The sequence below is a fragment of the Chaetodon auriga genome, chromosome 16 (assembly GCF_051107435.1).
Source record: "Chaetodon auriga isolate fChaAug3 chromosome 16, fChaAug3.hap1, whole genome shotgun sequence".
Taxonomy (NCBI): domain Eukaryota; kingdom Metazoa; phylum Chordata; class Actinopteri; order Chaetodontiformes; family Chaetodontidae; genus Chaetodon; species Chaetodon auriga.
The window spans coordinates 18,978,918-19,003,985 of NC_135089.1; the positions used below are offsets into that span (position 1 = coordinate 18,978,918).

Genomic DNA, 25,068 nt, shown 5'->3' on the forward strand with positions numbered 1-25,068 from the left:
GAGCAATGATGTATTTTTACTGAAGTAACATTTTGAAATGCAGAACTGAGTATTTTTACATTGTGGTATTTCAACTTTTACTTTGACCTGCGGTAACAGATTGTTTTTGCCACGTGTGGGTATCAGGATCAGCCACGACCAACACGTTAGCAAACATTTGCCTATTTGACACATTCAGCAGATATGGAGCATAAATTAGCATTTACTTTTTTACTTTTTAGCTCTATTTTTGGCTTCTACAAACTTCTGAGGAACACTTCAAGCTCTTTATCTGCTAAACGCTCCAATGTGTTCACCAGCTTGCGCTAACTTTGTCTGGCTGCAGTTTGCGCCGGGCACAAAGCATACAGTGCGTACTTAGAGGTTTTGTGGCGGAAACAGCTGCATGCTGTGGCTGGAAACGACGTTGATGAGGGCAGCGAGAGTGAACCAAAACAGTAAAGTTGCGGGCTGGAAAACCAAAACAGCAAGTTAAACGAAGCTATAAAGCTTTGTAGAGCGGAGGGGAACTGCAGAGTCAGGTGATAATCCTCTGTGGATCCGTCACTACCATTAAGCCCGCTCATATCCAAGTAGTCATGTGATCGGTTGTTACTATAAACCTATTGTTTACAGCAGCGTTAACTAAAGGATCTGAGTGTGTCTTCCATCACTGGTACGTAGCTCTTCAAAGTGTTGCATTGCAGCAGCAGGTGTGCTCCCTATGCAATAAATTAAATTGGTTGTAATATATTACCAACATTCCAAACACACCATCGGAAGTAAAATATCAGTGCCAGATGGATGACAAGCCTACGCTGCTAATGTTCTGCTGACTGCAGCAGTACACTTTATACTTTTTATATTCCTGAAACTTTTGATTCAGACGGCTCAGCTGTTGCTCTACTTCACTTTATTTCCTTTTTCATTAGGCTTTGACTCAGTGTGATTGCACTGAGTCAAAAGTCCAGCCAAACACCATCATGATTGCCATTGACCTAAAATGCTACGTCGCTGATATTTTAGACCAGAATTAATTTTCTCTGCACCGAATATAATACAGAAATCCTATACAGTTAGCTCCACCTCTTATACTTTCTTTTCTGTGGATCTTTTGGAGAAAATTGTGTCATTTTTCACCCTGATGAAGCACAAGAGCAGCCCAAAGCACTGAAAAAATCAAAACAAAGCAAATTGCACATCTTTTTATGTTCTTTATTAAACACACATGGAATTAAAGATGAAAACAAAAAGGCGTTATTATCTTGTCGCCCTCTTGTAGGCCTCCACGGTTGTAAGAAAATCTTCCATTTTTTTGTTTGTGTCGCCTTCTTTTTTTCATTTAGTCTATCAGTAAACAAAATTTATCTCACCCTGCTTATTGTATCCGCTCCTCCCACCTACATGTGTCACATGATGTGCCTAGCTGAACATAAGTGCCGGCGCCCACCTTTTTCTATACTTATCAGTACCCACACAAGCACAGCTGCGCCCATGGTGCCTATGAGCATTGTGGGTAAATAGTGATAAAACATTTCCCTGCGTAGCATTAAAAAAAAAGCTTTTCAGAAATCTGCTCTGTTAGACTTTATATGCTTAGCTCATAAAATCTATTTCCACGTCTCTTTGGGCCATGTTGAAATTACCCACGTCTTTATTTGAGTGTATTGGTTTTATATGTGTGAATATTGTGTCGTTTAGTAGTTTATGGGGCTTTTGCTTGCCAAGGTTGTTTATCACTGTATTCTCTCAACCAAATCTGGAGCAAACAAAACATGAGTCCAGTATGTTCCAGAGAAAAGTAATGAGGTCTGTGTGTCCATGCTGATGTACTTTTCTATACTTTTACTTCCTCATTATTCTCTGTTTTATGGATTGTTCTTTCCAGAGTTTTATTTCAGCATATATTCAACATTGCGGTTCCCAGCAGAGGTCAAATACACCATTTGGCGCTGGTCCTCAAACCCTGAAAGTCTAAATTGTGCCTTTGGATTACCATACATCAAAATAAATTCCCTCTGCACCCACCACACGAGGCCTTGATCACAGAAGAGAGTCTCTTTTATCTGTAGCTCTCACACTTTTGGCCATGTTTCTGGTCCGCTGGTGAGCCTGGCCTATACTTAGTGTGCCCGTTTTTACCAAACTGAGGGATATTTCATGCCGTCCTTTAGCCTCAGCCGGCATTTATAGACAGAGGGGGACACTTTAATATGTTTGTCTATGTGTGTCGGTCATGCCGTCACCACTCCTCTCCCGCTTAACTCCTTCCATCTTTCTGCCGCTCTCCCATCCAGCATTCGCTGGCAGTTTGCCTGGTGCTTGCCACCCAGCCTGAACAGCTTGCCTGTGTGTGTGTGTGTGTGTGTGTGTGTGTGTGTGTGTGTGTGTGTGTGTGTGTGTCAGAGTTCAGAAAGCACTTTCTTATGAAATACTGTACATCTTAAGGCAGTAACATAAAATACCTGACCGTCAGATATGCAGAAGGGTACTACATCAGAGGATCCGTTGATATATGTTTTGGCATGCTCTTCTGCAGCTATATGTAGCAGCGTAGCTCATGCTGGCTTTGGCTTGAAAAGCACAGTCTGCCGCAGATATGAGGCCATCCAGGATCCCATTCATTCTAAAGAGGTATCCTGACAAGTGCAGTGAGTAGGTTGGTTGCCTTGTTTTGTTGACTGTGTTCCTGTAGCTCATCGTAGCCACACCAGGCTCTGAGATCATTGTGGTTTGGGACTAGTCAGATCTCAGAAAGGAGTCATCTCTGATCTCAATGGTACACCCTGTGAGTAAAGCAGTGTGTAGGACTTGGCTGTGTTGTTCATACACTCCAGTGGTGACCATAGTTGGACCGCCATCGCATTTCCCAGCTCTCCTCTCTCCTGACACTCTAGCCCCTAGCCTCCCGACCTCCCCACCCCTTCCCCCTTTCTCCCGTCACCTCCCTTCGCTCTGAACCCCTGCTGCTTCAAAACATGGCCTCTCACCGGACCCTGCCCTCAACCCCCCTCAATCTGACAGACATGGTACAGCCCGCTGGCTGTACATAAACATAGAGTATTGGACAGATTGTGAGAACCCATCTGTATGTTAAGCCAATCAACAAATCAATGAATGAATCAATCGATCAGTCCATTGATTTCAATCATAATCATTCGATTCTTGCAATAAAATTAAAAAATGATAAGTTTATTTTTCTATTTTTTTTTTTTAGTAGAGTCGAAGTAAGAAAAAGCAGCCATGTTTGATTAAAACCTCGTCTCTGTTCTGCCATTTTGTTGATCCCCTTTTTGCCAGGACTCTCATCGCCTAGTTCTCTTAAGAAGCCGGGGAAATTCGATTTCAGCGCCCTGTCCTCCCAGACGAGGTCCCCCCGCATGGCGTTCACCCACCACCCACTGCCAATGCTGGCGGGAGTGAGACCAGGTGAGACCAACCCAGCTCCCGATCCCCCTGATCGCCCCCACCCCTTCCTCCCCCCCCCTCACCATCTCCTCCTACCCACCCCCCACTTCTTCAGGGCCCCACCCCTTCCCCCTGGCGCAGACTTGGGAGCATTGTCTTTGGGAGATGAGAGTGGCTGGGAATTAAAAGCTGGCAGGCACCTCTGCCTCCTCCTCTGACCTTGTAGGGTGCAAGTCAGGCTGGTGATGGAGCTTCTTGGGAGTCTGGGTGTGGTGTGTGACTCTTCTGGGTCTGTCTGGTGGATGGTTGGTGGTCGTACATCTCTAGATATCATCTGTAATGATCACCCTCTTCTTCTTAAAGTGGCAGAATGAGACCAGGGGATGGCTGCTGCCTGTTCTGTCGCATCCTTTCACCTGATTGTCAGGCTTATGTACTTTTATTATGGCTACGTCCTCTATTGGCATCTGTTCTTAGTGATGTAAATGACACTAGAATCAAGTGACATTTACTCACTGACTCTTGTCTTCTCTCGTCCTATCTTATGGTGCTTGTTTTTCGAAGATTTCTCAAACTTGAAAAACTTTCAGAAGAGAAACAAAGACCTAATAAGGTAATATCGAAAAGACTGGATAAATAAATAGACATTTTGAAATGTCAGAAACCGACCGCAAATGCCAGACATATAATCTGTATCCCAAACAGTTACAGTAGTTAAATAGTTAGAAATGTACATTTTGTGTTGATTTCATGAGATTGTAAATATTTTTATTACTGATAAAAGATTAATAAGTGATGACTAAACAGCATCGTTACATTTAAAATTTTGGTTTATGGTCAATTCTAGTTGTAAATGGTGTTAATTATACCACTTGAATGCTCTATACATGCAATTAAGGGGGAACTGTTAAAGAGGCACCAATTTTACACATGAAGTTCTGTTTACTTTTTACAAGGAAATCCATTAGGCCAGTCAAAACAGCTTTGTGATGTATTTTGTGGCTCTGAAGAGAGCTCTCCAAAGTGAATAAAATAACCCTAATGATGTCATACTGATGTTAATGAAACACACTATTGAGTTGCATTATGGGAAATGTAGGATCCAGTTTTTTGGAGCTTGGCCCATAACTCGAGGACAAAAGCTGACATATCTTGGCTTCTGCTGCTTTGATTTTTTTTTTTTTTTTTACCATTTCTTTAATCAGTCTCTTATGAATCTTATGGAAGTACAATACTAAATGAGCAGGGACCCTTCATCTTGGCATGGGTTTTTATGAGGTTGGATTATCAACTAGGCAGGGTGGGCAACTGCCTGGTACTCCACAAGGTCTCCAGGTTCACCATGCAATTAGTTTGTGGTAATTTGATGAGTTGCATCTTTGCAATATGCAACACTGAAGCACAATATCAGTTGACCTGATCCAGGCCTCAAAGTGTCTCTTGAGGTCCCATTTTTAAGAGGTTTCCTGTGTCAAAGTTGATACTGATACCATCCTAACATGGTGCATAGTCGTCTGCTTTGTTCAGTTTCATATGTGTTTAATTAGATTACCACACAGCAAAGCTAAAGCTTTGTAATATTCCTGAATAGGAATTCTGTACACATGGCAGAGAGTGGGAGGAGGGGGCCACAGCAGGCTGATCCAGCCGTGGCTCCTTCCATTTCACTGCTCTCATCATCCTATCTTTTTGCTTCTTCTTCCAAATTCTCATTGAATTGCTTTTCTTGACAGTGTGGGAACTCCAAATTGATCTTAATGTGTATGAGCACGTGTCTTTATTCATGCTGGCAAGGCCAGAGAATAAGTCTCTTAGTGAACCAGCTGATCCTCCATCAGGCTGAAACAAGCAGTTCATGATAACATCACATATCAAACAGAGCCAAATCTGCTCCGACAATAAATCATCAGTCTTTTAATTTTATTACCATGGCACAGATTGAAAAAGAATCTTCCTCTTCTTTTTGGAAAGTGCACGTCGGTGAATTCACTCAGTCAAGGAGCTCGCTGCAGATAATTACCCATGTGTTTTACTTCTGTAGCTAGGCTACATCAAAGGCTTTTTAACCCACCAAGCAGATGTGAAGCAATGAGGTTGACCGCCGTGTCATTAAACCCTCCTCCATGGTTGTTGACAAGACCCTATGCCTGTTGAGATGTAGCTACAGCAAATCCAATGTCCACACACCCACACACATACATGTTCACACTAACATACACTCAGATCCCATCCTTGTTGTGGCCAGCAGTTGTGATTTATATAGTTGTGATTTGTTTCTTTTTGCACAAACTCAATGTGCAAGCTGGAGCTGGTCCCACCCTGGCGTGAAAGTGTTTACCACATCATCCGCGCTGTTTCTTTTTCTGTGTGGAAGACAAGATCTAAGGGGATTTACGGGTTGGAGAAGTGGGGTTGAGGAACTTTCAAGGCCTAGCCACTCACAGTGGTGGTAGTTTTGGTATGGTTTGTCTCTCCAGCCACACTCAGCCATGTGATTCCTTCTTCTGCAGTTGCCAGGAAGTACTACATGGAAAACTGTGGAGAAGCTCAACTAATTTTAACAAACAGACATCCCATCCATCCAGTAGTCGTACCTGCATATCCTTTAGAGCGTCACGGGGGAGCTGGAGCCAGTCACAGCTGACATTAGGTGAGGGGCGGGGTGCAGCCGGGACAGGTGGCCAGTCATTGACAGGGCTGACACGTAGAGACAGACAACCACTCACTCTCACGACTACACCTGTGGGCAATTTCAGAACCAAGGCTCATGGACAAAACCCACACAGGCACAGGGACAACATGCAAACTCCACACAGAAAGGGTGATAGTGAGGTGACAGTGCTAACCACTGTTTAAACAGCAAGCTAAAAATAGTGGATACATGGCTGAAAGAGAGAGTTCCAAGAAATGAATAAACAATTCAGATATTTCGGTGAAAGTAATGGATAAATTCATCACCGTCTGTGGTAGTGTGAATGCAAACTTGACCTAACAGACCTAATATTTTATGCTCAATTGTATTAAAATTGATTTTAGTATAATCAATAGTGTTAAATCGCATTCCAGTTTAAAATCGGGAACACATTTGGAATATGGTGGGTGGTGTCGATGAAGGGGTAGTTGAGTTCATCTGATGGGGTTGTGGGGGCACATCAGACAAAAACGGTTGGGAACCACTGCTCTAGAGGCAGAGGGTAGGGGTGAAGGGATTCCCTCTGATCCTGTCCCCCCCCCCACCTTCACCCCCGCCCCACCCCGCCCCCATACCCCCAGAGTGTTTGGCCTTCACCCAGACTCTAATGGGATTAGTAGGGGACTAATAGAAGCAGGGAGACAGCTCCACTGGGGAGCAGGCAGCCTGGCATGGGAGCAAGGTGTTGCTGGGTTCAGAGGCATAGGCCCCTGTCTGGGGGGTAATGCAGCGGGTTTGGCACACTCATGAAGTACACTCACACACACAATGTATAAGATGCAAGCACCAAAGAGTGTTGGCAGGCCAACATGGGCAGCTGGGGGGGACTGGATGGGATGAGGTGGGTGTCAGACTGGCACAGCTAAGAGGAGAACAGGCCTCTAATACAAATCAAGGAGATTTAGTAATGGATATAGGTCTGAGAGAGAGGGCTTTGTGTTGATGGTAGGTTTCAACCAACTGCTCCCCTCTTATACCTCACACGTATATTCAGCTCTGTTTGTTCCTCTGTTTTCCTCTCTCTCTCTCTCTCTTTCTATCTCGTAAACAAAAAAAGGAATGCTTTGTTATGAGCTTATTAGCAGCCCAGCGCTGATTTATTTTGCATCCCCACACCTGTCGAACACACACATACACACGCTCCAATATGAGGCTCGCAAACTGCAAAACGTCAACGTAGACACACAAGTGTGAACGTACAGATTAGTTCTGTCATAGAAACAACATGAGTCAGATAAAGAACGGCTTTACCGTCGGTGAATGCCAAACTGCATCAACGCCAATGAATCACACCCTGAAAACGGCACACAGGCGTGCAGGCATTAAGACTTCTAATTTAAGACAGTACTAAATGATCTCTTTGTGCGTTTTCTTTTTACAAGCTCTTGGGATCTGATTTCAAAATACGGCGCTTGAATCGATTGTGTTTGTGCACATTCAGGTGTGTGCAGTGTTTGCCTGTCTCCAAGTCCAAACGGTGTTGACTTATATGGTTATGGAGTCCCTGTGAGTGCGGACATATGAATGCAATGTGTGTGTAAATTTCCTCCATAAAGCTGTATAGATTTACTGGAGCGATCATAAAACATTATGAGCCATGCCCATAATGGCCATTAACTCGAAATCAGCTTTTCTTGGAAAAACAACAGCATTTTTAAAACCAGATTCAAACTTTATCGTTTCCAGTTGTGATGTGATCTTCTTGCTGTCATTCGTTAATCACTCAATGCATCTCTCCCATCTGTGAGAATGTGTGGGAATTCAGTGGTTCATGTCTTCCTCTCGTTCTCTGCATGTCTCCACTTGTGTTCCTCTAATACCAACGTCTCTGTTGGCAGGGAGTCCCCGTGCTTCAGCCTCGGCCCTGCACTTCCCATCTCCCTCCATCATCCAGCAGTCTAGCCCCTACTTCACCCACCCAACCATCCGCTACCACCACCACCCTGGACAGGACCCCCTGAAGGAATTTGTGCAGTTTGTCTGTGCTGATGGCTCGGGGCAGGCCGCCGGACAGGTAAGGCTTGCTGCCAGAGAGGAGGAACACGAGAACCTTAAAATCTGTGCCATTTATTCAGAATCTGCAGGTGTGCAGCAGCCGGCACCAGTATTGCAAGATTTTGAAAGATTCTTGTTGTAGTAACAGTGTATGAAGCCTACAAGTGTTGGCAAATATAGCAGTTCTCAAAAATATTCTAAAGACCACTGATTGTAGAAAAATACGGAACTCCATTAGTGGAAACAATTGTGTATGGAAGCAAAAAAGGCCACATTAATAATATTAATATTTTTTATAATAACTGGGTACTAAACTGTGATATTTAACAACTTTCAGTAGAGTTAGCTGTGAAATATTTTCCTTTGAAAACCAATTGAAAATCGATTGCTTCAGGCCTGATTGATCCTCAGTAGACAGAATGTTCAAGTTTAAACTTTTCATTTGGAATTTTGGTGCGTGAATGTAACCTTTAACAATTATACATATAATTATATACAACAATTTAAAGCTGTCTGATTTTTTGACAAGGCAAACTGAATTGAACCCCTCTGGGATTTTCAAAGGAAAACATTTCAGTGTGAATGCACTCAGTTGCTTGTAAAATTCCAGTTATTCTGATCTGTTTTTGCTTCCATATGTGTGCCTATTTTCAAAAAACCAAACAGTCTTATTGAGCCCATGTTCTTGCATTGCTCTACAATGCAGTATTTCACAATTATCTGAATGTCAGCACTTTCAGTGGACAGAACATGCTAAATGCTTATTTACGGTGTTGTATTTCTACATACGATATAGAGACATGCACAGAAACACACGGCACAGCAACACAAGTGAGCACACTAGACATCTGTTTATTCAGTTGGTCTACAAATCTTTGTATTGTCTTGTCAATGTCATTTTGCCGTTTGCTGTTTCAGACCCCGACGTTCCCACTCCTCCTCCCCCCTTCCCCCCTCTTTTTTTTTTTCTTTTTGCTCCACCCAACCCCTCAGAAGTTACAACCATCAGCACGAGAGTGAATCAGTCACGGCACACTTCAGTCAAGCATACCCGTCCTGTGTTGTGTCATCGTGTTTCTGTTTTCATCTCTAGCTCTTAAGATTTTAGTTGGAGTTTGGTTGTTTGGTGCTGGTATCGTTGGTGGTGTTGTGCTTGTGTAGACGAGTATTCTGCCATGGTTTTGATTTCTTGTCATCTTCTGGACGAACCCAGTCAATAATTTGCTCACTTCCCTCCTCCACACCTCCTCCACCCACCACGGACCACCCCTGTGGAACCTCTCACCTCAAGCTCCAGCTCCCACTCCTATCAAACCCTGTGGTGATTATTATTTTTCACACCTCCATAAAAGATGCCGACCACATACATCATTCCTTTGGTTGTTGTTTCCCACCACCTCCTCTCCCTCCTTCCACCATCGCCTCCCCTCCTCCGTCATGGATATTTTTTTGGACCTGGCCTCCCGAGCTGCGTCCTCTTTTCATTCCGTGTCTGCGGATTATCGCATGTCGCCCTCCTGACCCTATTTGTGTTGTCTGCAGCCAAACGGGAGCGGCCAGAGCAAAATGCCAGGCTCCTTCTTGCTGCCTCCACCTCCCCCAGTGGCCCGCCCAGTGCCCCTCCCTATGCCCGACTCTAAACCCAACAGCACGCCCCCTGATGGCGGACTCTCCTCGCCCGCATCTCCGTGTAAGTGACCCCGCAGAGACCGCTCTCAAAACCAAACCGACAACAACAACAAAAAAAAAAAAAAAATCTGAAAATCCCAACCCTCTCCAGTGAAAAGACCCCTGCCATTGTTCTTCTTCCAACTTCGTGCCATCATTTTTCCTGTGTATCCAACATCTCACCTCCCTTAACCCTTGGAAGGCAATGGAAGCAAGCACAGGATAAAGTGTGGAGCTCAGTAGAGTAGATCGAGGCCGCCAGAGATCTGGTGAGGAATATGTCTCTTAATGGACTTCTGTGGTGCTCATCAGGGTTCTGTGTTAGGCCCCATCAGTTTGGCTTTACATGTTGAGCCCATTCTGCGTTGTCTGGTGTGGAAGCTGCATCGCCATCCCAGTTCTTCTCCTTCTAAATCCTCCTTTCTTCCCCTGTTGGACTCATTAGCAAAAAACTTGATGAAAAGCACAAATTTAGGGCAGTTAATTTAAGTGGACTCCTAAACATTCCAGTCGAAATTGGGACGTTGGTGGAAAATTTTCATGCATACTTGTTTTTAGGTGATTTTAGCTTCCTCTTTTTTTTTCCTTTGTTTGCTGATTGTGAAGCAGAATAGGGTGTGTTTTTAAGGTGAAGAGGTGATGTCAATCCGACCGTGGGGCTTTTCTCACAGTACATTTGTCTTCCTCACCTGTGATAGGAGGGGCACTGGATGGAGCACTTTAATTTTTCCTTTTTAGCTTTCCTTCAAATTTAGTGTTTCCGTTTTACCCCCAGTCAGCGTCTCAAAGTCTTTTATGTCTTATGTATGTTATTCCAATTCTTAGAAACACATGGATGTATACTGTATATGTCCATACACATAAATCTCCAAATTCTCTTCCTCTCTGTCTCTCTCCTTCTTGTCCTTCCTCCCTTTCCTCCACACAAACACACTCACACATGCACAACTCTGCACACTGCATCCTGAATCCCTCGGTGAGATTCAAATGCTGGAGTCCGTAGGGTACCTCAAACTGCCCTAAATTTGTCAGAGACTTTGATGCCAGTGGGTTTTAACTGTCCCTGACTGATCCTCAGTGTTAGGATTCTGGTGTGCTCAATCACTTCCAACTGAGTTTGTCAACGGGATTTAATCACTCAGGGAGATCTAAGTTTGCATGCCAGATTTTGGCAGACTGCTCTGTGGAGTTCGAGTGACCTCAATGAAATATAGCAGTACTTTCTGTAGAATTGAGTGATTTTTTTTTTTTTTTTTTTTGTTATTTATCAACAGTGATCCTGTGGGTTTACTGTATGCTGTTAAATATTAAAGGAATCGCTCAACATTGTTGGAAATGCACTTATTCACTTTCTTGGCAAGAGTTACCACTCTTATGTCTGTATGATTAATATGAAGCAACCGCCAGCAGCTGGGCGGATTAGCTTAGCATAAAAGTGGGAGGCCTGACTCCGTTCAAAGATAACAAAAGCCATCACCAGCACCTCTAAAACTCACTGATTAAAGCGTTATATATTGGTTTAATTGGTACAAACACTGAAATGTGTAAAAATTACATGTTATGATTATATGGAGGCTTATGTTTTGGACTATTTCTTGGTCGGGCGTGCCACTTTTTTTTTTATTTTTTGTACAGATTAAACAAACTACATATAACTGATTACTTAGTGAGTGATAGAGGTGCTGGTAGGTGGATTGTTGCTACCTTTGGACAGAGCCAGGCTAGCTGTGTCCCCCTCTTTAGTCTTCGTGCTAAGCAAAGCTAACAGGCTGCTACCAGTAGCTTCATATTTACAGTACAGAGTTGAAAGTGGTATCAATCTTCTCATCTAACTTTTGCTAAGAAAGCAAATATGCATATTTCCCAGAGTGCAACTATGGCTTTAAGCTGTTGAAGTGCCAGCTGTCCTTGTGTCTGCACTCATGTCTTCTTTTGTTCTTCTTGTGTTTTTCTAGCATACTCCACGCCAGGCGCCACAGCTCCCAACAGGTTTGTCGGCATCGGATCACGGGACAACAACTTTCTGAACATCCCGCAGCAGACACAGGTAGGAGTCTGGGATATAATGACACACAGAAACTCATCTGTTGCCTCATCTTGACTGGGATTACCGGTCAAACTTGAGAAACTTATTAACTGCGTGGATGTACGCCAAAATATTTCTTACTCCCTTGCTCCCTGAATCCTGCTGCTGGGTTTCTACCACCTCTCCTCTCACACCATCCCACAGTGCATCATCAGTGTGCATTTGTATATCTGTGTTTTACAGTACGTGTGTGGTTTACCATATGTGCTCAACTGTTAAGTTGGCACATATGGAGCCAACCCTTCAGGCAGCAGGCCTTCTCCCTCGCTGCCTTTTTCACTCCCTCTCCTTGCTACCTCTCCTTTCCCTCTTCTTGCCGAACCCCGTGAATCCTCCCCTCACTACTTCACTTTCTCTCTCTTTTTAGCTTTGTCCTTCTCCGGTCTCCTCCCTCCCTCTTATTCATTTTCTCTGTTTCTGCCGTGTACTCTCTGCCTCTTTCACCTTCTTCGTTCCTTCCCTTCACCACTGTGCGCCTCATTCATATGCCTCCTCCGTTACCACAGTACTTTTCTCATTAGTGTCCAACCACACCCACCTGGAGCCAGCTCAGCTCTGCTCCTCGACACATGGAAACCATCTGAAACTGCTCGGCTGATCCCCTCCCTTGTTTCCTTGCCCTCTGTTCACTTACTTTTCCTCGCTTTCCATTTCCCCCATTCGTGATCCTTTCTGCCTCTCTGCTCATTATACTAAACTCCTTTATTCCCCTTCCTCTCTCAATCTCACTCCAATTTTTATCTGTTTCAGCTCCAACGCTTTCCACACCGTCAGTTTTTCTTCTAATTCTTCTTACCAATGTCTTCTTTGTTACTAATGTATACTCCAAATAATACCTTATCTTTGAATGATTCCTTTTTCACCCTGTTATGTTATGTTATATGTGATTTCTGAATATCTCGTGCCAAATTCATGGGCATGGTCATAGGCAGCGTACTGCTGTACCAGCCTCCCCTCCTCTGGTTTCAGGATTTTCACCAGATTTCTGAACCTGACCAAGGATTTGCTCCCATTCAGCCACAAGAGCATTATAGTGAGGTCTGACACTAATTCACTGATTCACTGCTGGCATTCAAAGGTGTTGGATGAGGTTGAGGTCAGGGCTCTGTGCAGGCCAATCAAAGTTCTTCCACATCAAACTGGGAAAACCATTTTTCCATGAACTTTGTACATCGGGGCACTGTCATGTTGAAGCAAGAAAGGCTCTTCCCCAAACTGTTGCCACAAAGCACACCATTGTCTAAAATGTCACTGAATGCTGCAGCATTACGTCTTTTCATTGGAGCAAAGAGACTTCAACCAAACCATGAAAGCACTATGCCAAAAGTGACAAAAGCATATGGTCAGGGGTATCTACATACTTTTGGCCATGGAGCGTGTCTTCATGTGCTTTTCTTAAACAGCTCATTGGTGTTCAATTGTGAGTCGGACATGATGTCTGAAGTATTGTTTTACTTTTCATGGCAGAACCAAAACACACAGTACGAACTGTCGGCATCTGCCACTCAGAAAATGACACAAAAAGATAAATGATCCACTACAAAAAAAAGATAGATTGCAATACAAAGGGGATGTGTGTATGAGAAGTGTGCATGTGGTAACCACAGGACAGGCTGGAGAGCCTCTCACACTGACAACAGCGGGCTCCAAGTGCCCTCTAGTGGCAAACATGAGACACTGCAAGCAGGGGAGAAGGGAAACAAGATACCAACGGGGCAGGAAAAGAGGGGAGATGGAGGGAAGGGAGCAAACCTTATAGAAGTCACGTCCCGGCCGTCTCGTTACCCCCGGCAACCAGACATGATGTCATAGCGAGTTGATCTTGAATTTGAGAAGGGGTTGCTCGAGAGGGGGCGAGAGTTGGTGGGGGTGGGGGGGCAGGAAAGAAAATAGGGTGGTCACTGTCTGCTGCCAAGGATTTAGTGGGAGTGTTCAAGGGAGATAGATGGATTGTATGTGTGTGTGTGTGCGTGTCTGTGTGTGTGTGTGTGTATTTGTAAGAGCATACACAAGGAGAGAGAGAGAGGGAGAGAGAGAGAGAGAGAGAGAGAGTAAGTAAGAAGAGAGAAGTCACAATGCTCAATGCCTGCTGGGACAGTGCCCAGGGGAGTAGGGTAGCCGAGAAGTGCAGGAGGCAGAAGGGGGGTATTCATGCGACCTGTTAGAGTCAAACAAAACAAAAGGCTGCTTCCCTGGAGGCTCAGAGTAGTTTCCAAGGCTTGACTTCTAGAATGTTGGCGCACTAGTCCACAGTGCCAGATCCTGTAGGCCAAGCAGGGCAGCCAACAGCAGCAGCGGTGACCCATTTCTGCTCCCTGCTCACGCTGAGTGGGAGAAACCCAACGTGAAGACGGTGTAAGTGACAGGGAGCGCCAGACTGCTATCCCCCTGCTGCTGCTTGGCCGTTAGTAGCCGCTCACTGCTCGGCCAAATTCAAGACATACCATATTTGACTCCAGAAATGGACAGAAGCGGTCATAGCTGGGCTGGTGGCCCAGATGACTGTTCTGTCACTCACTGGTTTTAAGAACTGTAGGAACATCAAGAGGCCAAAAAGTCAACACAGTCACAGTTCAGTCCCTTTCCGGGACAAAATAACAAAGACACTTAACAACAGCTTTGGTAGTTTGCTTCTGTCATAGTGATTTCTGATATATTTCTTTGTTGCCACATTACATCTTTTTAGTCGCCGTCCCAGCAGCGTAGCATTTGAGAGGGTCGGTCAGTCCATCACTTTGGTCCAGACTGAACTATCTCAGCAAGTATTCAATACATTAAATGAATGACAATCCTAGTGTTAGCAAACTTGTATTGGATTGCATTAGAGTGTACAGATGTGTTTTGTATCTCACTGGGTCGCCTTGTATGGTTGAAGTGCTCACACTTGAGTGCATTCAATTATATCCTAAGGTGTTTTTGTTATTTTGTCCACTGCTCGTGTATGCACATGTACACACGTTACTAGTTTTGACACTAACATGATCTCATTCCCCACCCTGCCTTCCCCTTTTTCTTTTGCAGTCTTGGTTCCTCTGACAAGATCTGTGCACAAACCAGCAACTAGAGTTCTTTCTTTACAATCGGAAATAGAAAAACAGAGAAACAACCCGCAGGATAATAACTGTCCTCCAACCAACCCACCGACCGGCCCTGACAGTACGTCTCACCTGATACTAAATATAACCAAGCAACGCAGGAAATTACAGCAGCACTATGCTTTTAGAGGAACTCTGGACTCATTTACCCAGTCAGAGGGAGCACCCGTTCCAAGCAAAGATGGATAGATGGAAAGATAAATGGATGGACAAGAGGATGCCAGGATAAAGAAGGGGCAAGGGGACAAACAGCAGCGAGCAGGCATCTCTCCTGAAACCACAGAACCAGCACAACACAGCAGCAAGGCAAGAGGAACCTGAGGATGAAAAAAAAAAAAGCGGTCAACTTCTCCTACTTCGTGAGGACGCACTGCGTCATGAATGGCTAAGAAAATCAGCTGCCCAACCAAATCAGGTGTCCACAACACAGATTTAACACTTAAGCTACAAAGCTTCACCCACAGTGAATCCACAGCCTGATCAAAGCAAAGACACCATTTTGATTTCCAATGAAAGCTGCAGTCCACGCTCCTGTGATGTCTGTCGTCACCCAAAACATAATCAAATTGTCCAATGTTTCTCTTGCTCTGAATGACCATTGACTCTACAAAGTCCCTTTTTACCCTACTACTAACCAGAGAGAGACCATGCCAAAACATATCTTGATTAAGGGTTGCACTAGAAGCTGAATCAGTTAACACTAATCTTAACAATGTGCACTATTTACCTACAAGGCATGGGAGGTAAACCAGACTTGCCTATTAAGAGTTTTAAAGAGGAAAAACCAAGGTCCAAGAAGCCTTCACGTGTCCTCGACCCGCATCGTTCAGTTTGACAAATCATTGGCCTCCGCGCATTCTCACATCTCCCCCCCCACAACACGCTCGGAAAGATCACACAATCTGTGCCATGACCACAGCACGTATGTACAATTAAGAACACACACAGTTGCCCAGTCAGACCTTTTAGATTGTAGTATTCATAGGTGGTGGTGGTGTTATCATATTTTCATTTTATATGCAGTAAGCCCAGAGAACCTATGCGATTAGAGATCAAAACATCACACACACACACTGAAAATCACAGTGTGAGTACATCATCACTGACAGCTTTCACAACTATAGACAGCAGCTATTGGTTCCCCCTTTGCCCTCTTGTAATTTAGATGAATGATTTTGTTATCTCTTGTGTATTCTCTTATTTGAATTTATTCCTTTTGGATTTGTACTATTTTATAATTGTTTTGTATTTGAATGACAGCACCTTATAGAGAAACACAGTAAGAAGTAGGATGTTGAAGCAGCGTAGACAGGGTGGTTAGCTGACCTGGATCAAATAGTACATGCCAAAACTTGAGGAGAACATTTGATGGTTCGGGAAATATGCTTATTTGTTGGGTCAGATCGAGAAGATGGACACCACTCTCATGCTTGTGCGTCAAAGACGAAACTGCCACAAGCATGCCGGTTGGCTTAGCTTAGCATTAAGGCTAGAAACGGGGAAATGGTGAGCCTGGACTGTCCAAAGGTAGCACAGTTTGCAAACCAGCACCTCTAAAGCTCATGTTAATCCTGATTGTTTGATCTGTACAAATCATGGTTTTTACGGTGCGTTCAGACCTGGCAAACAACACGAGGGGCTGCATTGTTGGGCTGTCCTGAGTTTTGTTACCTTTGGAGAGAGCCAGGCGAGCTGCTTCCTCCTGTTTTCTGCTTTCGTGCTAAACTAAGCTAACCGGCTGTTGGCTTGAGCTTCGTGTTAACCACAGAGACATGAGAGTGGCACCAGTCTTTTGGCTAGAAAGCCAAAGTGCGTATTTTCCAACATGGTTTGTTTGCCACATGCTGTACTTTAAGACCGCACAGTGCAGAGTTTTGACAATCACGAAAAGCTTTTTTTCTGGGAACTCACCTGCTGAACCACACAGGTCAACAAAAAGCTTAAAAAAAAAAAAAAAAAACTAACCGCATCTACCATTTGACCCGGGTACAGCTGGTGAACCGGTGGTGATATATGAGTGATAGAAAATCAAAACCAAGGAGGGAAGGTTGCTGAAGATGGGACCCAGAGTAAAAGAGAGAGTAGCTCTTCTTTCTGTCTCCCTAAAGTTTACCCTGTTGTTTACACTCCCAGACGGGCTGCTGCTCCAAGAGCAGAGGGAGCCACACTGTGGAGCAAAAATGAATATGTGACATATCGGGCTGGTTTCAGTGAGGGAGCGAGGGCCTCTAAGGCTAGCGGTAGGAGGATCACCCGTCACCCGGTTGCTATGGTAATCTCCCCCAACACACACACAAACATACACACACACACACCAGCACTCCCCTCTAGCTATTGTGAATGGATGAGCCCTTAATGATCAAAACTGCACTAAAACAATCATGCCAGCCAACCTTGAGAATTTCTTTTTGGTAAGGACTACAGTTGATTGACCACCACGTAGTGTTTCAGATCAGTGGATGTGTCGCTGGGACGGAGACACACTCGTAGAGCACAGATCGCCACTTCTCAAACACACGGACTTCTGAAGACCACTCACCATTAAGTACACATCCCCTGTGCCCGACTGAATTCAAAGGGAAGTCTTAAAAATAGACAATCTGAGGAGGCCTTTTATGCTTTTAATCATTCGCCCACACATATTCTGACCGATTCAGTTATTTCCTGTTCAAATTCAATCCACCCATCCAAACCTCACAAAATAACTGGACTGCCTGGCCACGTTCTTCACTGCAGGGAAACACAACATAGTTGGCCAACCGACTGGCGACCATCTCATCAGCTTCGTAGAGAGAACTAGCTCTGCTGAGCGAGACGTTAACGATGGCTAAGGTGATTTCTTTTCTAATCTATGGAAGTGCCTCTGTATTCCCATTATGCAATTTGTCAAACATGAATTCAGGTTCTTTTTCTCACATATAAGCTATAGTGAATGGTGAAAAATTTATGTCAGGAGAGGAAAAAAAAAAAACAGCGACAGCTCACTAGATAATCGCAAGCATCTTTATATATAATACACATATATATTTATAGATATATACATTTTTTTATTTGCAAGATAAGCTCTGTGGCAGTCTAGTTATTTTTTGAAGCATGGCGTACATCGCACAGTCATAGGATGCATCTCAAAAACCGCTGATTAGAGCTCAAGTACCAGTCTCTAAACCCACTCTCGCGTTAAATGACATAAAGGAAAATCCATGGCAAACAACAATAGATACATAGACAGTGATGATAATGTTGTCAAGGGTAAAACAAAAAACAAAAAAAAAAGAACAGATTAGGTTTTGTTGTTTTCTTTCTTGTTTTGATGGGAAGTATTGTTCTTGAAACTAAATGATGTATGTTGATTGAGCCATGTGCAATGCCTTGGTAGAGGAATTGTTTGTTTGTTAGCGATTGTTTGAGGGTGTCACGAGAAAAGAGGGAAGACCCTCTAAGTTTTTTTTTTTTGTTTGTTTTCGAAGTCCAAATGCTCTGGGACTCTAAATACGAGGGCGGCGATAAAAAAAAAAAATCCCAGTCTTTGTAAGTAAGTTTGGGGAAATTGTTTTTAAGTTCCTTTTTGTGCTTTTTTTTTTTTTTTTTTTTTCCTTTTATCACTTTTTTAAGAAAAACAAACTTCATTTCTAACCATTTGTTTTCAGAATGTGGGAGGGCTGAAGGAACAATTTTTCAACTCATAAAATATATATCACTATGAAAACTGGTGCTTTCGTAAAGAATAAAGTACATTCAATCTCTATTATACATAAATAATAATAAACGAAATTAAGTGTTATCATAAAAGCAAATTTTAGGAAAACATGCATTATTCTATTTCTCTTTTTGTATTTACCGAGGGGGGAGGGGTTCATTCTATGAAAAGGTTGTCGTGACAAAAGGCATTTTTCCCCCCAACCTTTACACCATAGCAGAGGAGCAGTCGTGCGGGAAAAAAAAACCACCTTGTAAAAAGCTTTTTCCAGACTGTATCATCATGTATCCAACACAAGTGATCCTAATGTGGGACAAAGACAAGATCTTCCCCGATTTGGGAGATGCACAAGTATGGATTCCCCTTTCAAAGAAAGACAAAAAAAAAAAAAAAAAGACCGTGAGTGATGATTTTGATTTGGTGTAAATGTCTTGTTGGTTCAGCGAGAGGGAATTAGCAGCCTCTGTCTGCTCAGCTGGTCTGCTGTCATCAATTCAAGTGAACCCCCCCCCCTGCCCCCCCCCCCCCCCCCCTACCCCCACCCCACCCCCGAATCCCCATCTCCCACTGTAAATGATTATAAATATTTGTTTGGTGATGTAGTGTTATAGACTCAGAGCATCTTAAAGGTTGTCCCTAAAAAGTGCCTTTTGTTCACAGATTCCATCTTGTAATCCTGAGTGCCCATCTCAAAAGAAAAAAAAAGTCCCCTCCTTCATCCTTCTATATCTTTCTCTTCCTCTTCTTCGAGCTTTTTAAAGCAGTATACATAGTACTAAAGGAAATTGGTGTGATTTAGTTCCTCTTTTTATTGTTGAATAATTAAGAAAAGCATAAAAAAGCCCAAAAAAAAAAAAAAAAAAAGATATTTTCTGTCTTGCTTCTCTTCCTCTGTATCTTGTCTTCTGTCTATCTTGGACACTGGAGTAGTCTGTAGCCGCGTAACCCTCCCCTCCACCCCCAAACCACCCACCCACCCTCCTTTTCTCCTTTCTCCCTTTCTCTGAACGGCGGGGTTTCAAAAAAAAAAACAAAAAAAAACAAAAAAAAAAGAATACGCAAAGATTTTTTTGTCTGAGCAGAATGCAGTTAGCTCACATGTTATTCTTGTCTGTACGCTTCACATTGTATTACCATACCCATCTTCTTCAGCTTCTCCATTCAACAGCTAATGTAAGTGAACAAGTTACACCACGGGGCTCTGGGCTGTGCTGAGGACAGGGGCCGGGTCGGGGCAGAGACCTTTGCCCCCCTCCCCGGGAGAAGTCAATGACAAATCAACCCCTGGTGGAGGCAGAGGAGCGCTCATGGGGACCTCTGTGTTGGGCTCAGGCGAGGGAGATGACCAGTAGGACTGCTAGTATAGGCGGGTTTGTTTGTAATCCTTGTTTCTATCTATTTATTTTTTTATAATTGAATTTGGATTTGCTTTTTGATTCTTTTTTTTTTTTTTTTTTTTTTGTCATTGTTACTGCGTATCTTTGGCAGCAGGAAGATGCTGCGGCGAGACCTTCAATTATGCACCTTTCTAGTGGTTGTATGAGACCAGCTATTTAAAGAAAAACAGGAAAAAATGAAACTGAAAATGACTCGAAGCACCTTATAAGCGGACTGGTTCCACAGCACGGTGACTGAAAGGCTCCGATTTAGCACAATCATTAAGAGATGTTACACATTGCCTCACAATATTGTATTGATCCACCACCTTTCTAAATCACAGTGATTGACCAAAGTGATATGCTTCCAAAAGCTGTACAAAACCCCAAGACTTTGGCCACTGATTGAGAAAGCACCTCGAAATTCCACCAGCAAAATCAAGTGATTACAGATTCTTGTCCTGAAAAAAAAAAAAAATACAAAGTTATATATATACATACATATATATATATGCAACTTTCTATTTTGACGCCAGCAGCAGTATTAACAATCAAGCCTTGACAAGTGAAAGCGCCACAGTTGAGAAGCCATATCAGAGACGGAACAGGTTGCAGGGAGCAGTGTGTGTGCATGTGTGTGCGTGTGTGTGTGTGTGTGTGTGTGTGTGTGTGTGTGGGAGGGTGTCTCCAGTGTCTGCCCCTGCACCTTTCAAAGAGCCCAGTCGGACCCTGTGGCCGAACCGTCCGCAGATCTCTTTTTATTATTTTACTCTGTTTTTAACACGTTTTGTAGGATGCTGGGCCATGTTTAGTGACGTGTAGACTGAGCCCCCTGGCCGGCCTAACGCTCGCCTCTGGCCTGTAACACACCTCTCGCTGTGAGTGCTCCTCCTCCTCCTCCTCCTTCTCCTCCTCCTCCTCCTCTTCCTCCCTCAGAGCAGCGTCCCATCCTCAGACACACCCCCCCAGAGCCCATGGTGAAATGCATGTGTTAATTACAGTTTCTTTTCCATAATAATAATAAAAAACAGTTTGAAAAGAGCAACCCCTTTACTTGATTGAATAAAAGGATGTTCTTGACTGTATCCAGTATCTCAGGTGTGATTATTACTGCGTCATTTCAGTGGTGGATTTTTCATTTGTTGCATTATTAACTTGTTAACACTGATGCATCAATGCACTTTGCTGTTACAGATGGTTAAGTTGGAGCTAGTTTGAACGACTCTATGTACAGTTGGCTTTAGTCCAGTACTTCTCAGCCTGTACAGCTTGTCCATGATGCATTCCTGCATTACCTCCAATATTACACTGTGTGTCTTTGTTATATATGCAGAAAACACCTGTCAGGAACATGGATGTGTTTAATATTCCATGGAAGCTCAGTGTTAATGCTAACAACCTCAGGACTGACCTAAAAATCTTAACCTCCCACAGTCACACAAGTCTGTTTTCCTATTTCTTAATTCAGTTCAAATGAAATGGCTGGAGGTCTCAAGCAAATTGTCACTCAGTGTGTATTTCCAACAGTAAACATAGTAAACAGTAAATAACTGCATGCAAATATCTGATGATTAAAACGACTGTCTTTTTTCCCTAGTTTATGATTTCACTCATAGATACCTCTTTTATATGTGTGTGCAGTGTGAGCTGCGTTTAGCTCAATACTTGGATTAAGCAGCAGCTCTGCTCATAAACTCACCTTTAAAGCTGCGTTAATTACTGATTGAAGATAGTCGAGCATTTAGCGGCTAAAGAGTCAGATATTTCCCTCAGCAGTTGGTAGAGACCATAGACTGTAGGTCCAGGTCTGAAACCTTAAACCTGCATTCTTTCTAATTACCAGCAGGGGGTGTCTCCACTGGTTGCAAAAAGAAGTGTGTTTGTATGTAAGCTTATGAGAAAATGACCCTACTTCTCACTTGATTTATTACCTCAGCATCCTCCCGAGCTCCATCCTCTCTTCCAAATATGTCACTTCTGGATCCAAAAAACAATGATAAACAGCCATTCCGAACTCGAGGCTTCAAAATAGTCGTCCACAAACCACTGGGTGACGTCACAGGTGGGAATAGCGGAGTTACATTCATCAGGTGGCCAGAAACACGACTCCAAATGTATAAAGAAGCAACTGTTTGCTAATGCAATCACTGCAACAGCTTTATGAAGTGACAGTGGTCTGTTTATAGCTTGAAAAATCAATTAAAGGAACTTTGAAGTGGTAATCTCACTGTGTAACTCTAAATGTGTAACTGTGTAACTCAACGAGACATACGTTTAATTGGTAACGCCCAAGTTATCAATTCCTGCTATCCTGACAGCTTTCAGTGACTTTACAACAATATCCCTGATACCCCGAATGACGCACATGTTTTGGACAATTTTCCTTTTAAATGGTCAATTTCCAGTTTCACATATCTGGGAATAAAAGCGCCCCCTGAAGTGAAGGATCTGTGGAAACTTGCCCCCGCTGAGAGTGGACGAATCAGCCTCGCTAAGATGAATGTCCTCCCTCCACTTCTATATGTGCTGCAGATGCTTCCTCTGTACTTATCCAGGAAAATCAACCAGGACTTAGACAAGGCATTTTCTAAATTCATTTGTCATGGCGAAAAAAAAACAGCTACCTCCAGATATATGTGACCTGTCTATGTCTAATTTGGTGTTTTATAACTATCTGGGTTAAAAAATATGTGAAATCCTGGCTGTCTCCTTCAGTCCAAAACAATGATGACTGTCAGGTGGCTCCAGACTCGATGGATTATTCACCTGCAGACCAGAAAATCTTCTTTCTAAGAGGTAAACACTTTTCAGAGTAGAAGACCCCAATCATGAGACACACATGATACAGCTGCCATGTTTTACTTCATTTCACATGATTAATTAAACTTGTTTGATGTCTATTCACAGCAGGTTTAATTCTGTGACCTTTTTTGTAATTATTCAATTTTATTCAACTGTCTCTCTGTATTGTTGTTGTTGTTGTTGTTGTTGTTGTTGGATGTGCTGTATAGCTGTCTGGGGTGGGGGGGTATTGTGCACTGCTCTGTGTGTTTTATGAGGGTAAATTAGCATAAATTAAACACTGTTCCAAACACAGTTCATTTCTGACCATTTCAAGGCTGCAAAGCTGAGCACACAGGCACACACTACCTCCATTTGACAGCCAATAGGAACAGCTGCATGGCGGATTTGAAGCTGGACTTCTCACACTTGCAAACTCTGCTTCCCTGTTTCCACTTTTTCAGTATTTAGGTGTTATGATTTTGTTGTACAAATCCTTTGACTTGATGTATTAATTGATGGATTTTGGCCTTTATGTGTGGATATAATGGCTGGCTGGCCTTGCGTCATTCCCTCAGCCATTTTTGGATAGAAGCAGCCACTCTAATTTCACTGGTAAATGTTCATTCTGGGGTTTGTGCCAGCTTGATAACATAAAAATAAGAAAAACCACATTGCTTTCTAGCTGTAAGGAGCCCAAATCCTATGGCCAGCCAGGCAAACAATTATGTTGTTGCCGTTGTTACAGACAGAAACAGTGGAAACACTTTATATTAAGGTACACATATTCATCTTGAACTAGTTGCTTATTAGCAGCATATTGGCTCTTCAGTCATTGTAAAGCACTTATTAATGCCTTATTGTGCATGATGTATTCTACAGCTACGAGGACAATAAACTCCTCTCAATCACCTCCTCATTACTGTTCATTGATAGTAAGTATGGAAGGTGCTGTGCATGTATTACAATCTGAAGAGCCTAACCCCCAGAATGAGGCAGTTTCAGTCATATGAGTGAACAGACTGTTAGGCCAAACTCCACTCTAACAGCAGGTGTTTTATGGTAGGATCATCTTTTTTCTCGGTAAAAATTTACTCAAACCATCACTAAGAGTCTTTTCTGATTCGCTTTGATCTACAGGCACAATCAGCCCATCATTTTCTCAGTTACATCATTATCATCATGCTTGTTTTCACCCAAAAGAGGCACATGATTGTTGTAACAGGAAGTGACACATACCTGCTCTCATGTGTGCTTCTGACTGTGCATTATCTCCTTCTGGTGACTCATTAGGTGCTATTCATTTAAATCAACGCTGTAAATATTTCAGATTAGTCTGTGTAAATGAAAATAACATATGCAGCTGCTTTTGAGCGTCCGTCACCGCGCCACAGTCCAACCCCTCCCCCGGCCTGCTGCTGCACAGCACTGCCAGATGACGGTCTGCCTCGTGGACAGCAGCTGAGCTCAGCCTCGTCTCTGGTGCCTTCATCAGAAGCTAACCTAGCTGGCAGCTGCCTGCAGAGCTCAGTCTATATACTGCAACAGCACAATAGAATTCCTGAAATTCAGTTCTGGCTTTTGGTGTTGGTGTGCCTCCCCAAGATCCTCAGTGGCCCCCTCAATCCACCCCTATGGCGAATTTCTTGGGGGCGCCACTGATTCAGACTGTGCGTAAGATGCAGGATGCTGCTGCTAATGAGGCACAAACAGTCAAAGGCCTGAAAGACTGCTGATATTTAATATAGCACAGCATAGTCTAAGGTCATGTTGATGTTGACGGTTATCAGTGAAAGCAGCCTCCACACAAACAGAAAGAGACTGGAAACGTTGTTTTTTTACACCTAATGTCTGCTCACAGACGCACACTGAGCTGAAGAACCTCTGCAGTCCCAACAGTTTCCACACATGGACACACCAAAACCAGGCCGCTTAAGAAGCTTCAGAACGCAGTGATCCGTAGTGGACCATCAGCCCGTGTGCACACATACGCACACACTGCGATGGTGAGGATGGAGTGCATCTGCTCCCCAACAACAATCTGCTCTCATTGGCTGTTTTGTGTGTAGTTGAGCCTCAATATGCGCAACGTAGCTTCAACTATGTACACTAAAACGAGCGTTTCCTTGCCGTCAGTCAGGGGTGGGTTTAGAAAGCTTTGGGGTGGGGGCACTGTGGCTGTTTTAAAGAAGAGGGGCACATTATAGACTCATTCTTTAATTCTAATTCTTATTCCAATATTCCCAGGCTGTTTTAATGGCTGATGAAAATGAAGATTCCACCATTCTTCC

The 25,068-nt window shown here is 43.4% G+C and overlaps 1 protein-coding gene across 44 annotated transcripts in view; it reads left to right on the plus strand.

The window, feature by feature from the left end:
- nfixb (nuclear factor I/Xb) overlaps positions 1 to 15,378 on the plus strand; it is a 130,282-nt gene extending 114,904 nt beyond the window's left edge. For 13 of the 44 annotated variants that reach the window (XM_076752754.1, XM_076752752.1, XM_076752757.1 and 10 more), the window contains 5 exons: positions 3,280 to 3,408; positions 7,918 to 8,093; positions 9,617 to 9,764; positions 11,698 to 11,789; positions 14,850 to 15,378. In XM_076752754.1, coding sequence (XP_076608869.1) covers positions 3,280 to 3,408; positions 7,918 to 8,093; positions 9,617 to 9,764; positions 11,698 to 11,789; positions 14,850 to 14,864 — 560 coding nt within the window. In that variant the 3' untranslated portion in view covers positions 14,865 to 15,378. The remainder of the gene's footprint in view (positions 1 to 3,279; positions 3,409 to 7,917; positions 8,094 to 9,616; positions 9,765 to 11,697; positions 11,790 to 14,849) is intronic. The other 31 variants (XM_076752782.1, XM_076752785.1, XM_076752789.1 and 28 more) reach the window with 3 other exon arrangements.
- Positions 15,379 to 25,068: the final 9,690 nt, after the last annotated feature.